The sequence below is a fragment of the Nannobrachium achirus genome (assembly GCF_963921795.1).
Source record: "Nannobrachium achirus genome assembly, chromosome: 17".
NCBI lineage: Eukaryota > Metazoa > Chordata > Actinopteri > Myctophiformes > Myctophidae > Nannobrachium > Nannobrachium achirus.
The window spans coordinates 28,243,416-28,260,360 of record NC_137824.1 but is presented as its reverse complement, the minus strand read 5'-3'; the positions used below and the strand labels follow the sequence as shown (position 1 = coordinate 28,260,360).

General features: G+C 41.9%; 1 protein-coding gene across 2 annotated transcripts in view; it reads left to right on the top strand.

Moving 5' to 3' along the window:
* atp8a1 (ATPase phospholipid transporting 8A1) overlaps positions 1-16,945 on the top strand; it is a 175,379-nt gene that overhangs the window by 140,834 nt on the left and 17,600 nt on the right. For both annotated transcript variants that reach the window (XM_080745990.1, XM_080745989.1), the window contains 5 exons: positions 2,070-2,144; positions 6,142-6,264; positions 13,246-13,324; positions 15,359-15,420; positions 15,802-15,858. In XM_080745990.1, the coding sequence (XP_080602116.1) occupies positions 2,070-2,144; positions 6,142-6,264; positions 13,246-13,324; positions 15,359-15,420; positions 15,802-15,858 (396 nt within the window). The remainder of the gene's footprint in view (positions 1-2,069; positions 2,145-6,141; positions 6,265-13,245; positions 13,325-15,358; positions 15,421-15,801; positions 15,859-16,945) is intronic.

The window sequence follows — 16,945 nt, the reverse complement described above, 5'->3', positions numbered from 1 at the left end:
GTATACAGTATAAAAATAACATAGTGTGAAGTGAGCTGTGCTATTTATGAGTTCATTTCATTAAGCGTCCCGCAAAGCTTGGCCAATGTCACCCTGGGCGTACAAGGAACAAAGCCAGGAGTTGGAGCTTAGGAGCACCGCTCAAAAATACAAGATATGCTATACTTGGAGTTCGGACAAGTGCACCATCTCCAAGAAAAGGAACCACAGCTTGTTCAAGTGCACCTTAAGGATCCATAGTGATTTAAAAAAGAAAATTACAGAAAAGTCTGTAGTCAAAATAGTGTCTTTCTGCTTATTCAGAGTACCTGGTTTTGGTTTCGTTCTGACAGACGTTACTGTCGCCGATAAGTACAGCTAATCAAGATATGAGGTGATAAGCCCTATCTCCACCCAGCATATGGTTTCTATTATTGCTTGCTCTCTTTCCCGGTGCACTATATTTCCATGTCTGCTTTAATCCACTCGGCCCCCAAGCTCTTGACTTTGCCCCCATAACTAACCCGACATGTCACCTCCTTGTCGTCAGGTGGATCAGGTTTGGGAAACGGTGGGTTTGATATATGTTAGCATGTAATCCTTCAATGAAGACGGGCGGGATTTACAGTGTGGTGATGGTATTTGCAGGTCTTGCCTTTCTCACTCCTACTCACCCATGCTAATTCAGTCCATCTAACCCAGTGGTTCTCAACTTGTGGGTCGGGACCCCCAGGGGGGTCCCCAAATTATTTTGGGGGGGTCCTTAGATGATTGACTTAATGTGCAACATTGTTTTATCTCTCAGCAGTAAACAAACCAACATAATGTTTAAATGTATAGACTATAGAGGGTATATGCACATTTCTAAGGTGACAATTTAAGGACTTTTTAATACCTCTAAAATGACAAATTAAACATTGGCCAAATTGTCAAATATTGGATACAGAAATTGTGAAAATAGCCAATCTACATGCTCATTGTGAGCATGTAGATCTGCTATTTTCACAATAGACCGTGTTGTATACAAAATGTAATACCTCAACTCTTAGTGCTTGTTGGGGTGGGGGGTCCCCAGGCAGGGGTCCCCAGGCAGGGGTCCCCAGGCAGGTGTCCCCAGGGGTCCCCAGTTAAAATATGATTATTTTGGGTGTTGCGGCCTGAAAAGGTTGAGAACCACTGATCTAACCTACCGCCACCACCTCCGCCCCCACCCTTCCCAAATTTGATACCCATCGGACCCCCAGCTCCAAGAGACTAATGATGTGTTGAGCACAGGTCATAACTTCAAACAAACCCAGTTTAGTTCACCATCATTTAGTTTTAATTTTCTTTCTTTTTTTCCCCACATAGGCTGGAAACATTTATCATCCTCCCTTTTACCTCTGAAAAGATGCATTGCAGCTTGATGCGCCATCCTGCTAATGATTTTCTCTCTGCGAGAAAACAGTTCTCCCTTTGATCTTTTTTTTTTAAGAGATCTATTGCACTTGTCTGGTGATGTTTCCACAAGACATGAGATGAAAGCTTGTAATCAAAGTTTTCTAAAGCTGGCCTAAAACCCTGGTTGTGTGCTAAGGTTGACAATAGCAATTTCCGTACCCTGCAAACAAAACAAAACAAAAGAATTCTACATGAGAGGCTTGATCAAATGTCTGCGGGCAGTTTCTCTGTAGACACAGGTCTCCGATATAAATGTTTTAATGTATGGCTACTCACTATCAGTATTCACGATGGAAAGCATGCATTTAAAGTCAAGCAGAGAGACCTGAGTTATTTAACAGTGATTTGTTCAACCCACCGATGTGGAAGGGAAGGGAGACGTATAGTATCAAGTGTATGAATAAGTGTTTTAATAATGAAGGGGACCTGAAGGGAAAGAAGAAAGGTTAGACTTTGGGGACATACCGATACCGTCTTCAAAATGTCTCATAGAATGTGCACATACAGTACATTACAAGAACATCTCATATTGAATTTGGTGAATGTTTTTTATGCCAAGTACATTTTATTGTTTAATGTATGTATTCAATCTACATCACCTCTTTACTGTTTTGCTGTTCTCATCATTCCTGTGAAACTTTCTCTTTCAGATCTGGTTCGCGTTTGTCAATGGTTTCTCTGGCCAGATCCTGTTTGAGCGCTGGTGCATCGGCCTGTACAATGTGGTGAGTGTTAATGTGATTTACTCTCCCCTCTCCATTGGAGTGAAAGAGCCCGCTTCATTCCGTCTCGCACCCCATGTCACTCTCTGGCACAGAATTCATATGCTGTGGCACCCCTTAACGGGATCGCTTTATTGCAAGACCATGTCATCAACCTCCTGAAAAATCTCTCCTTTATTTATGACCCCTTGTCAAGTCCATATTCCCTCTGTGTCCTAAACTATGTACTGAATGTGAAAAAACAACAGACGTATGCCCCAAAGAGTACAGTTGGCCCGGGCAGCCATTTGTGAATGATAAAGCGAACAGGTTGAATGGAGCAGCAACTGAGGCGGCTGTTGGCGTTGGGAGTCCCTCAGGGCTCTGTAATGGGACCATTCTTGATGAACTCATGTTTCATGTCTGTCATATCAATTCAGCAGAGGAAAAAAGTGTACATCTGCAACTGTCTAATTTTTATTACTGCACCGTTTAGCTCGCAAGGAGTTGACGTGTAACTTTAAACTGTTTATTAGAAAATCTCCCCAATTCAATAAACAAAAAATGAATGAGAGAAGTGTTAAGAGAGACATGCCCACACAACACTGATAGCCCACAAATGGAAATGATTTATGGCGGGGGCCGACTGTCAAGAAAGTCGAACATTTTCATGGCACTGGCATGCGATATTAACAATGTCTAAGGGGAAGCAGAAGTCATTCTTTCACTATCTGAAGAGTGGCGAAATACCTCCAGTTCAGTGGGAGTTTGTCGGGAGGCAGTGGGCTGAATCCGCCCCTCAATGGAGATCTCCCTGGCTCCGGCTCTGAATGAGAAAGGAGTCCAGTGGAGCGTGTCCTGTGGCCCTGCCAGTCTGCACACTGAGGCCTGCATACTCCCACTCCAGATGGGTCTGCAGGGAGCTCACACTAACTGACCCGCCAATTTAGCCGCCACCCCCTCCCTCCCCTGTGGCCATACAATACTGTCGCTGCTCTCTCGGCAGCTGCTATGCAGAACAACATTACCGCACCACTCAGAAATTGCACTCTAGTCGTGCCTAAATACCTGCCTCCCAGTCAAGAGTGCCACAGATGTTCATCAGAGATGGCTTTTGCATGTGAACGGAACGGACTCTGAGCATGTTGACTCAAAATAAGAAACTCTGAAGTGTCATAAAAGCAAAGCAAAGTGTAAAACAGCATGCAGTAAATTAAACTATAACAGCAACATATGGAGATGGCAGTAAAGACATTCTTCCACTGTTGGACACAAATTATTACATATTCATTTATTATTCACTTATTTTGGACAAATAAGAATGCCGTTATTGTAGTATTAATTATTTGTATTACCTCTGACAGGCAGGTGGAGATATTGTGTTTGTTTGTCTGTCAATCTGTCCGTCCATCCGCAGCTAATATCGCAAACTACGGATCAGCGTCATTATTTATTGTGCATACTGTCAGCAGGCCATTGACCTCAATTACCAAATATAACCATTACATGTCATTTTGCTACTTCAGGCTATGGGATATGCATCCCACGAGGCTATGGACTAGTGTTGTGTCGGTCGCCAATCATTTCTTTTCGAACGTACTAGTCTATTTTGGAACTAAATGAACTGAAACCGAATAGATCTGTTTAGTCAGTTCAGTTGAAAATGCTAAATTCTTCGTAGGCGGAAGAGAGACAGTTCCACCATTCCACTTTCCTCATTGGACTAAACAAAGTGATAAGGGCGGGCTCTTCCCCATCAGAATGACAGGCAGCTTTCTTATTGGACTGAACTACTACTGTACATGAGGAGTAACTGACTGATATGCTGTAGCATCTCTATATAATGCAGTCAGTGAAGGAAAGGACCCCTGTTCACAGCTTTGTTCAGACCGGAGGGCTGAACCCAAGGGGCTCAACTACTGCGATCTCTTTCACTGAACGAACGTACAGCATTATTACTGAACGGAAATACAGGCTCTTACTGAATGACTTTAGGCAGTCTTGGTCAGTGCCGTTTCTGTGCGAATGAACAACAACAATGATAATTCATAATGTGAATGTAATCTTAACCCAGAGCATGCAGCAATAAACAAAACAACATGTTTGTGTAAAAAGTGAACTTGCAACTACCAGACTTGAGGCTTCTAATGAGAAGATAACTGGATGTCCAATTGTCCATATACTGAATGCCTATATACGGGCATATATGCCCGTATATAGGCATTCAGTATATGTCGGTCCGGCGGTTGTGGACAACCGCATATCCGAACGACTCGCTGCCGGCACCACATTCCCCTCGATAACGGTCAAATTGGCGAATCTGGACAACTGCCTATCTGATGGACTCAACTTGTTTTTTGAAAAACACATTTTTGGACTGTAACTCCTGAACCTTAGGTCAAATATTTATTTTCCGTGGATTCTGAAGTTTTCGCCATGTCATGTTTTCTTTGCAAAACACAGCAAACTGTTTTTGTTACTACTTCTACAGATTTTGTCCAAACCTCACACAAATCAGTATACATTATCTCTGCCGTGAATGATGTCATCAAGACACATTTTTCATATTCCAATTCAATTGACTATGATTGGCTTCCAGAGTTTGGGAGCCCTGTGGTGACAACCTGGCCTGGACCTGTGCTCCAAGGAGCACACTTTCTAGCTTACCCCCGTTGTCAGATCAAGGGGGGTTCGTTCCTCTTTGAACTGTAGTTTGGGTCATTCATCAATCAATTAAATATGTTTACTTATTTAACTACAAGGCATATTTTCCTGTATATGCCGTGCGAGTGCCTGCAAAAGTTTAGATCCCATACCCTGAGTGGACGTTTGGGTGGAGGTTTAAGAGAGTTGCACTGACTGATCCAGTCAGGGAACTAACTGACCATGTTATTTCCAACATAGGCAAATGTCCAGAAAAGCACTGAACGAACTGGTGAACTAATCGTTTGAACAAAACATTTTAGTGAACTGTACTGAAGGATTCAGCACTTTGAAAAGAACGATAATTCCCACCACTACTATGAACTGGAAAAAGCCAACTCACACCACTACTATGAACTGGAACTAGCCAATCGGGAACAATCCTGCTTATGGGATCTAGACACTACTAGCCTAATTACAACACTCATGTCGCCCTCTCGCTCATAGCGATTTGCTGGTACTGATCAATCAAAGTTGCATTCTTGCAGTTGATAATCTATGCATTTAAAAAATATGTCAATCCCTTAGGTGCACCAACATACAACAAGCCTACTGTACTTTACACTTTGCCAAAGTACTGTATGTAGTTACTGACAATCTATAAGTACAGGGCACATGACTGTGCACATGGGCATGCCAGTGTAAAACAGTTTCATGCCAAGCCATGCCGTACATAAACAACAGTTGAGCTTTGTGCCTATGTGGATGTAACAGTAAGCCTGGTTCATGCTTCTTGTGGTCTGCGCAGTCTTAATGGTGCTGGTGGCACTCATGCGAATGTCATGCTGTTTCATATTAATTGCAGTCAGAGCGGTCAGATTGATTGATTGATTGATTACAGTTTTCAAAGAGTAGAGTGGTATAATTATAGTGATGCTAAAAGGATAAAGAAAAAGCCCTGAGGGCTTGTTTCCATTGTGGTCCTAAGTATTCAATTCATCAAGACATTTAAAGACATACAATAACATACAAGAAATCATCAACACTAGAAGCAATAAAGGTATATGTACAGAAAACAAACACTTTTTGATGAGCAACTCCTGATCACCATAGCAATGAACATGCCTTTTTTTGGGTCTTTGCTCTACTTTTGTAATCTACTAACTGGTAAATGATGCTTTTAGCGCCGTTCTCAAATTCATTACAATGTGCATACATTATATTCACACACCTTCTCACACACTGACACAGGAGGAAACGTGCAAGGCACCAAACTTGCCTCACAGTTAAGGGTTCAGTGTTTCATTAATTGCATTGCATTGCACTGCGAATTACAATACTGCACTGATGCATTTCTGCATTTGTTTGTGTTTACCAGATCTTCACAGCTCTGCCTCCTCTTACTCTGGGCATATTTGAGCGCTCCTGCAGGAAAGAGAACATGCTGAAATACCCAGAACTCTACAAAACGTCCCAGAATGCTATGGGTTTCAATACAAAGGTAACGTCAGACTTGTGATATGTCATATCTCTCTCTCTCTCTCTCTCTCTCTCTCTCTCTCTCTCTCTCTCTCTCTCTCTCGCTCGTAATCAACAACTGGAATAAAGTTATGAATTATAGATTTTCTAGTCTACTGACCACTAACTAACCTTAACCACTTTACAACATATGACTCACATTCATCAATCACACACATTCACACACAGACGGTGGAGGCAGTCATGCAAAGTGTCAACCAGCCAGCCTGGGAGCAGTTAGTGGATCAGTGTCTTGCTCAAATTTCTGTCTTTTATATATCAAATATACTGCATTGTAAGGTGTACTTTTTTCCAATGGAATTGGAACTTTACTGATACTGCAAGAAGTTGAGAAGAACTTGATTTAACGGTATTCCTTGAAGTGGACTTGGACCAATTCTTGGTCATGACACATGTCGTCACTGGCTAACCCAGACATATCCGTCATTATAATCTGCCAGCTGCTGTCAGGCCTTCTCCAGCTATATAGCATAATTTGGTTTGGCCTGGTGTGTGTGTGTGTGTGTGTGTGTGTGTGTGTGTGTGTGTGTGTGTGTGTGTGTGTGTGTGTGTGCGTGTGCGTGTGCGCGTGCGCGTGCGTGTGCGTGCGTGCTTTCCCTTGCTGCTAATAAAGATGTCTCCCCCTTTCTCCATGCTGAGCATCAGACTCCTGGACCCTCCTCACAGGCGTGGTGACCTGGTTAGCCCCACACAGACAGGGATTAAAGACGGAATGACCGTGGAGGTCAGGGGCAACTGGGGCAGTGGTGGTGGGGTCCAGCGGGGATAGCACAGGGAGTCTGGGCTATGGGGTAAAAGTGTTGGGGCAGTAAGCAAAGAGAGAGGGGGGGGTGGGGGGGAGTGTGCTGTCATGGTGTGACGGCATTCGTTGCGGAAAATCAAGCAATTTGTTAAAGCGAGTGCTTGTTTGTTCTGGAAGCAAGGCTGTCGTGTCTAGTTTAGTCTGGCTGGGCCGGGCCCCCGAAAGCAGTAAATATGACAGTATAACTGTAGTGTATCTCCAGAGAGCTTTATGGAGCCAAGGCCTGGTAAATCAACTCCTGTCAAAGTGACACTTAGGCCATGCCGTGGCCACTTTACTGGTTGTTGCTTTGATTTGGCTAAGAAAGGGCTTGTATGAACTCGTCAGTTATTGTGGGAACGGCTTTGTTCAAGTCAGGCGCCGGTTGAGGAAAAACTGTATTGATTGAATACTGTTTGAGTTAGTACAGAGGTACAATTTACTTGTTTCCATTGTGGTCCTGTGTATCTATGGCCTTGGACTATTAAGAATCTCCAAATCAGGACCTCAGAGGGGGTCCAAATGTGGCTTGGAGGGCACTTTATGAATATATTATTAATTATATTACATATATTTATTTCTGACAGCATAGCACTGCGCCTTATTCAGGGCCCAACCTTGTTCTGGGACACACACCTTGGCGCAAGTCAAGATCTAGTGCCAGGTAGCTTTGGTGATGTTGAGGTATATTTCTAGTATTAAAAAAAAAAAAAAATCAGAATGAATGAAATTATTATTAATTTAATTCCAACCTATTATACTGTACTTGTGGGTAGGCAAAATAACAACATGCCTGTGTTTCCACAAATGTAGTCCCTCATCCTGCCACTGGAGCAGCTGTTCAAAGTGTTGACAGCATTACATATCACATCTTCTTCTTTTGCTGGCTAAGTCCAAGCACAGGGAGTGAAATATTTTGTTCAGAAACACAGACTGAGCAACCCGACGTTGTAGGAACTACACAGGGATCTTGTTTTGGTGTGGATATTCCTTTTAAGAGACTTTATTAAGTTGAACATGTCAAGGAAGGGTCACAAATGTATGTGTTTGATGGTTACGAGCAATGAACCTGGTTTTTTGTTTGCTCCTCATTTTCCAAGACCCATAAATGATGACTCAGCCAGGTCGCCAGGTTGTTTTTGCTGGCTCGTCCGCTCTTTTCCCGTGATATTTTCCTTGCAGCTGGCCCGAGGCGAGAAAATCCAGCAGGAATTTGGCCCCTCGAAGCCTGTCTTTCTGCACGCCTGGCTCTTTTGTAGACAACAGATACTGTCTTTGTGAATTAAGGCTGTTTGGGTTGAGGTGAGAGTGGGGAGGGGCAAAGCGCGTTAAATATTTAAGGCGCCGCCTCAACATTGTTGACCCCCTTTACGTTTAATCACTTAATATTCCTGACACTGAAGTCACTGTAGCTCATAAACCCCACTTCCTTCATGTGGCCCTCACAATTACCACCCCTCTAAACCAGTGTTTCCCAAACCATGGGAACCCATGTTTGAGGCGAGTAAATAGTCCTTATTTTATTATATATATATATATATATATATTTATATATATATTAGGGCTGGGACTTTAACTGATTAATTGCGATTAATTAATTACAGAAAATTAACGCGATTAAAAAAATTAATACATTTTAATCGCACTTAGTTTTTGTACCACAGAACCTTCAGTTTCGGGCATACTGATCATAGCGATGCACCAACCAAGAAGAGACAACAAATGCAAAGGGAGAAGTAGCCGATCAGAGCGCTTTGCTTGGCCCAGTGGATGCGAAATTTAGATTAAAAAAACTCACTTGTTGATTCACTCGTACAACAAAATGTGTTTTACTTGAAAAAAAAAAACTTCTCAAGTCAAATATCGATGTGCGATTAAAATGCGATTAATTGCGATTAATTAATCACAGAGCATGTAATTAATTAGATTAACATTTTTAATCGCATCCCAGCCCTAATATATATATATATATATATATATATATATATATATATATATATATATATATATATATATATATATTTCAAAAGATTTTTTAAAATCTTTAAAACATTTTAAGAAGTTAAAAATAATTGTTAAATATTAATTCAACAGAATTTCATACATAAAGAAAATCCATAAAAAAGCTTTTTTTTAAATAATTAATTAAACTAGCTGATCGTCTATTTTCACTAGTTTGGCTCGCAGAGAGACATCAAATTTCACTTTTGGGTCTTGAGCTAAAAGGTTCAGTACCACTGCTCTAAACAAATCACCAGCATCTATCACGTCTTCTACTTCGCTTTCACCTTCTCTCTCTCTCTCTCCCTCTCTCTCTCCCTTTCTCTCCCCCTCCCTCTCTCTCTCAAACACACACACAAAACACTGAAGAGGAAAGAGTAAGGGTGGTGAAGGGAGGCTTAGAAATATTTGGCCCGATATAAAGTACAGGCTTTCATGGCTCTTTTTTTCTTTTTTTTTTTTTTTGGCAATTAGGAGTCACACAAAGGGCCGAATCTTTACAGGACAGACCAGCATTCATTCTGGTGGGATTCTTAGCAACCTGCTGGGAGACAAGGGAGGCGAGGGAGAGGGAATGAGGAGGGTGCAGGGTGGCCGGAGGGGTGAGTGGGAGGACCTCGCTGTGACAAATGATTATGAACATTTATTGATTTCATTAGCATTCATTATTGTGCTCCGACTCTGCAGAGAAGGAGGACGGCGGTTTTGTGTGTTCTGTCGAGGCTGACTGGGAACGAGATGAGAATGGGGGGGAGGAGTCCTATGAGGAGAACCGGGCCTGACAGCGGGGGGGTAATTGGTTTAAATGTGTAATGGTAACATTAGAGATAATGTATCACACATTGGACCACACTTAACCACAGAGATGGCGGGTGGGGGTGGGTGGAGCTCCTGCAGTGGTGTAAAAGCAGTGTTAATCAACCTGTGGGCCGTTACCCCCAGGGGGGGTCCCCAATTTATTTCGGGGGTCCCCAAATGATTAACTTAACGTGCAACATTGTTTTCTCTCTCAACACTAAACAAACCAACATAAAGTTTAAGTGTATAGAGGGTATCTGCACATTTCTAAAGTGATAATTTAAGGACATTTTGTCTAAATGACAAATTAAACATTGGCCAAATTGTCAAATATTAGAGGCAGAAATTGTGAAAATAGCAGATCTACAAGCTCACAACGCCTCGCAACCAGAGGCGTTGTGAGCATGTAAACCGTGTTATACAAAATGTAATGTCTCAACTCTTAGTGCAAGCACTAGGGGGGGGGGGGGGGGTCCCCTGTTAAAATATGATTATTTTGGGGGTCGTGGCCTGAAAAGGTTGAGAACCACTGGTGTAAAGTACATTTACATTTACTTAAGTAATGTACTTGAGTACAATTTTGTAACTTGTGTATTTCCAATTTCCAATGCTCTTACTTCTCCTCCACTTGATCTCAGATCCAAATATTGTACTTTTACTCCACTACATGTATTTGGAAACTTTATACTAGTTACTTTGCAGATAACAAATTACAATATTACAAAGCACACATTAACCACTTTAGCCCTATTTTTTATACTTAGTCTATTTGAAAATAGACAATCTACAAGCTCACAACGTGTTGCATCGCGACGTGTTGTGAGCTTGCTTGTAGATCTGCTATTTGCAAACATTTTGTAATTTTTACTTTTGGTACTTTTAAGTACATTTTGATGCCAACACTTTCATACTTTTACTCGGGTACATTTTGGATCACAGACTTTTACTTGTAACAGAGTATTTCTGATTTGCAGAATTGATACTTTTACTTTTTTTTTCCTCACATTTTATCCCACGATTTTGCAACCCGTTTTCACCCAGTGCCAATTGCCTATGTAATCCTGTGCTCTGCTCTCCCTCTGCCGCGCCTGGGGAGACAACGGACTGACCTCATGCTTCCTTCAATGCATGAGTAGTCCAAGTTGTTTCTTTTCACCCGACAGGGGGGATTTCCCCGGGATGGACGTAGCGCGTGGAAGGAACACGTTATTCCAACCAGTTCCTTTCCCCTCCATCAAGCGCCCCGGCTGGCAAGGGGGAGGCATTATTGAGACCAGGATTACTGCATGTTTTTGTGAGGGTATCAACCCTAGGAGACACGCGGAGAACATGCAAACTCCACACAGAAAGGCCCTATCGCCGACCCCACCTAGGGTGTGGGCGCTGATGACGCGGTGGGAGAAACGTTTGAGTACTTCTTCCACCACTGAGCTCCTGGTGTATGAGGCCTGTGTGCTGTGGGGGTGGGAGTTTGGGGGAGCTCCTATGGGGCGCAGGGTTTTGTTTTGTTAAGTCTAATACACAAGGTGGGAAGGTCAGGCCACATATAGACTCTCACAAACTGCCTAGAACAAATCTTGTTTCCTCTTCTGTCCTCTCCTCTCGGGGGCCAAGTTGTCTGGCACAACTCTTGGGGCTATAAACAGTTATTCTAAAATGTCCCAAACCAGTGAAAATCCCATTAACTTAAAGAGCTTTCACTGTATGTAATTTATCTTGGACACGTCGTGTTTGTATGTACAGATGGATTTCATGAACCTGTTGAAAATAGAGTTTTAGAGTGTTTTAACTTGTAATCTGCCAAAAAAAAAGGTTGCAAAGACATTTTTTTTTCACACCAGACATTATTTGTACTTTTCTTTTTCTTTCTTAACTTTTTTCTTCTTTTTTTTCTTCTCCTTTTCTTTTTACCATTTTTTGGTTTGATTAATTTTGAATGGTTAGAAATAACACCAACATCTGGGTCAGAACAGGGGGGGTAAATGGGGCACAAATGCGGAGGGTTAGTTTTTGGCAGACTAGATTTCACGGCTGTTTCATGCTACATCGCCCATTAGTGTTTTGTTTGGCTGTGGCCGCGCATAATGTAAATCTGAAACAAGGTGGTTTTGAAAAGAGAGAGTATTGATTTAACGACTCATCCAAAGTCCACACGCCTGCGCGCACTACCGCGCAGACACGGGCACACACACACAAGCGGCATTTTCCAGCTCCTTATTAATTACCATAAAAACAGCTTAATCTCTGTCAGCCTGTCAGCCTCCCTGCGTATGTTTTAGGATTGATGTCTACCTGTTTAATTCTCCTCTTATTTATTTCTCCGTGCACTGCATTAAATTCTCCCTTGAAAGGATTGAAGTCTAATGAAATCTAATGAGGGGAAACTCCCACACTGGCACGACACGTTAATGTTGCATAATGGTTTTTTTCTGTCTAGCGGACAGTCCTATAGGGTTTCACTCTCATTTCGGCTTTCTTATATATTTTGTGTAAATTTAACATAAAAGATTTAGGATTTAAGATTTAACCTTAAAATAATTGTCGTACACAGTAGCACAGTGGTTCTCAAAGTGGATTCCATGGACTCAGTGGTTTCCTTTATGGGGGTCTAAATTGACCCATACAAGTATGTAACTCTGACAGTGTACAGACCCGTTAGGGTTCATTTGGCTCCATTTAGTACTCTGTCAGAGTTAAGGGGAGACCTTGAAATTTGAAAGTTTGAGAAAAACTGCACTAACACACACACACACACACACACACACACACACACACACACACACACACACACACACACACACACACACACACACACAAGCATTGCACAAACTCAGCACCCTCTCACTCTCGTAACACACACACAGATGATACAAAGTGTTTGTCAGCGGGGTGGCCATTCAGTACTGAGGCCCCTACAAAACCTCCACTTAGCCTAGTGCTGGGCCAGGACAAAGAGCCCGGGTCAAAGGTCTCTAGGCTGGCTAGGGCGACCTGCATCCTTTTCTCATCCTTTCTTCTCTCTCTCTCTGTCTGTCTGTCTGTCTGTCTGTCTGTCTGTCTGTCTGTCTGTCTGTCTGTCTGTCTGTCTGTCTGTCTGTCTGTCTGTCTGTCTGTCTGTCTGTCTGTCTGTCTGCCTGTCTCACTCATTCACACTCTCTCTCCCCTTGTCTTTGGCTGTGCCTCTCTCATTTTATCTTTTTTTTTTCATCTCTCTCTTACTTATACTCTCTCCACGCCCCCCGCCCCCACATTGTTGGAACCCCCTACTCTATTTCTTTTACCCCCAACCACCCCCCCAATCCATCCCTCCCCCATTTTCCTTCTCCTATCCCTCCATCTTACCCTCCTCTTCTCCCCTGGCAGGTCTTCTGGGCCCATTGTCTGAACGGTCTCTTCCACTCGGTCATTCTCTTCTGGTTCCCCCTCAAAGCCTTCCAGCACGGTAAGTAGCTCCCTAACGCAGAGAAGGCACTCTGTAGCGTAGTCCCATGGCGGAGAGGAGGACAGTTAAACACACATACTTTGTCTTAATTAGTTCTTTCTTCAACCGTTCCAGTCATGAATTACAAACATGTGTGCGCCTTCAGCAAGAGAGAGAGATGGGACTCTAACAAGCATGTTCGTAATGCACACTCTGGTTTCTTTGCGTGCAGTGACACACTGAAATTGTATTTGCACGCAATCATTTGCGGTTATCTGCACGGAGGAGCAAAGTATAGCGTGTTTGCATAGTTTGCGCGCGTGCACAGGCTCCACACATACACATAGACGCATGCTTTTCAGGTCTACATTCAGCCCAGACTCCACTATATAGCCAAGAAGGGAGCTCAGCTCATTTCAACTCTCTGTGTGTGTGTGTGCGTGCGCATGCGTACGTGCGTGCACATGTTCATGCTCTTAAGAGAATAGGGATCTTTGAGTCGGTGAGCCTTGGCTGCCGAGAGTAGGGGACCACACAGGCTTAGGCCTGCTCTCTAAACAAAGGCGCCAAGCCCCTTCAGTCTGACTGACAGGCTGTCAGCAAAGCTTCAGCGCACACATAGACATGTGACCAGCCGGAAGTAAAGGAAGCGGGAGCCCCTCTTTATTTCTGCTTTTCTTCACTGACGGTCGCATGCTGCCGATATTTTAGCCTCGACCCACAGCCCCAACCCACGTGGAGGTTTGGAGAACCCAATGTATTTAATATGCGCTTAATTTACATCAATTCAGCCATGAAAAAATAGTAACCACAATGGCTGTACTGTATTGTAATTGTGTATTAACCTGTGGATAAGTATAGGTTAATAAAATGACTCTCTACTGTAGTTAGTTGCACGAGTAAAGAGTTGCCTTCAAAATGTTATCATATTTCACGAAGCAATTAGACAGTCTCATTGAACACTTAAAATATTTTCTTTTCTTTTCTTTTATACACCAGTTAATGCACTAGAATTTGCCTGTTTTAGGGTTGCCAAATTTAGATTTTCTTGTTCACGAACTTGAAGCTTTTCTGTAAAGCTGAATAAATAGCCATTTTGTCTGCAAAACAATATCTGGTTCCCGTTAATTTTGTTGTTTTAACACAACTCAGCCAATTTGCAGCTATGATTAATGTGATGTGATTTAGTTTTTCAGCACGATAGCTTGTAATAACAACCCAAAATGTTTCCTAATTGTTAAATCAGACAGAATTGCAGGCCCTACCCATCTCAATGAGTCGTAATAGAACTAATTGACTGTGGGTTTCCCTCTTTGTGTCCTATTCTCATGTGTCCAATGTTTCATGTCACAGAGTCTTTAATGGAGCATTTTACATCAAACCACAACCCCATTACCTGTAGTAGAGCCTGTTTGTTCAATAGTGGTTTGTTCTAGCAGCAAGAGTCTGTTACACTCTGAGTTCAATTGACACATTTTGCTCTGTAGGGCTGTGCAGTTAATTGTAAGACACTGTTAATAATTGGCTTATCAGCAATATTGAAACACTGTTTGTTGACTTAGTGCCCATTTATACTCTACATTAAATACATGTACATTTATTACTCTACTTTAAATACATGTAATGATACCTTTTTCTGAAAGCTTACAGATAGAAAATTATGTATCCACAGGGTGCAATAGTACAAAGTATGTGAGCAATGCCATTCGGATTATGAAAATATGTACAGTACATATATCTATGTTCAGAATGGAAATAGAAATGGGTTTTTAGAGGGCCTGCCATTGTGCTGAATGTGGTTTTATTGCCAATGCTGATTCATTTCATTTTATTTGGAACACCCATTGATAACTGTTGACACGGAGGTAGTTGGGTAAGAAATGCCAATAAATCATTTCGTTCTCCGTTACATGAAGGTTAACAATGCTGTTTATTAGTGTTAATGACATTATCCAACAATAGCTATCATTTTAGGTGTAATTGTGCTATCCTGAGGTAACCAGCCTAAAGACTCCAGCAGGGCTCAAGTGACTCTGCTGTTCATTCCCTTCACAGATACTGTCTTTGGCAATGGAAAGACCCCAGACTATCTCCTCCTGGGTAACATGGTTTATACAGTAAGTGATTTTGGTCTGACGAGCAGTCTTTTGTTATGCTGAAAGGAAAGCACTGTTTCTGTTAACTATTATTATTTGTCTCTTGCCTTGTAATGCATCTCTTTGTGCATTTGGTTACAGTCTGCACTCACTGTGGTTTTGATTTTAAAACGTTTAGATATCAAGTTTTCATTTTGTGTTCATTAAATGCAATTTTGTGAGATTATCTTTACGGTCTGAATCCAAAATATTTTCAGGGGTCAACCGAATGCAAAATATCCAAACATACAGGTCTCTTTGAGTAGATTTCTCATGTTGAACTTCCTGTGGCTTTTAGGTGAACTTAGATAGGGAGTGTGACAGTGTGTGTGTGTTAACGTCTATGATTGAATGCCTCCGCAGTTTGTGGTTATCACGGTTTGCCTGAAAGCTGGCCTGGAGACCTCATCTTGGACCATGGTAAGGTTGACGAGTCTCTCTCTTCCTACTAAGCTTCTCTTATCTCCGTCCAGCACCTTTCTCTTTATAGGCCCATCGACACTTGTAACATACCTTCTCCATCTTCCTCTCATCTCTTTATCTCTTCAGCCAGACATGTGTTACTCTTCATTTGGCCTGTAACCATTACACCGTATGCAGTATTTGAGTATATCTCAATTTCTTTTTAAATAAAGAGTATAGTGTCCACTAAAAGTGTAAAGACAAAATTTACTAAAATAACTCTTTATGGACTAAGATTGAATCCCAACAGAGTGGTCTGTCCACTTTCTCCCCAGTGATCCCTCTGAGATTTCTAAAATACGAGACCACGTGTATGTTCAGATGTTTACCATCTGTGGATATATTTGAGAAGAGCTTTACAGATTATGATAAAAATGTATCATTCTTGTTATTGTGATTGATTGATTGAATATTTTATTAGACAAAAAAAACAATTATAACAATTATAATCACAACACAGTCAAAATGGAAGGGCACTAATGCATTGAACTTGTCTGTTGTATAATCATGAAAGATCGCTGCTACGCACGCATGCAAAGGTTTGGTTAGCAACCATAACAATTTTGATTCAAATTGTTGGTGAATCTAGTTGCTAATCACTGGCAAATGTGTTATTAAAGCTATAATACAATTGGGGCTATGAGTATGATATATCATTAGTATACTATAACTACTTGTGTTCTACGTGTTTAAGCCTCATTCCAACTATTGCCAGAGTCGTGGTACAGTCATGGTATACCACAGAGCCTCGAGTATTATAGCTTAACGCCATGTTTATTAGAACATGGAGTTGTGTAGCCACCTGTCCATAACAGAAGATAGAAAATCCTGTTTTGGGAATAATCTTCCATGAAGATGTATTATTATTTATCCACTTCTGTCATATGGGGACAATTGACCATATTCACACGGCGGCCATCTTACCATTAAGTCAATGAAATGCCACTCCAGTTGCCACCCGGTGTAGGTACAGTTTTCAATGCAAATTTCAAACATGGCCGCCAGGTGAATATGGTCAATATTTGGACTTATATCATGCCCAGGT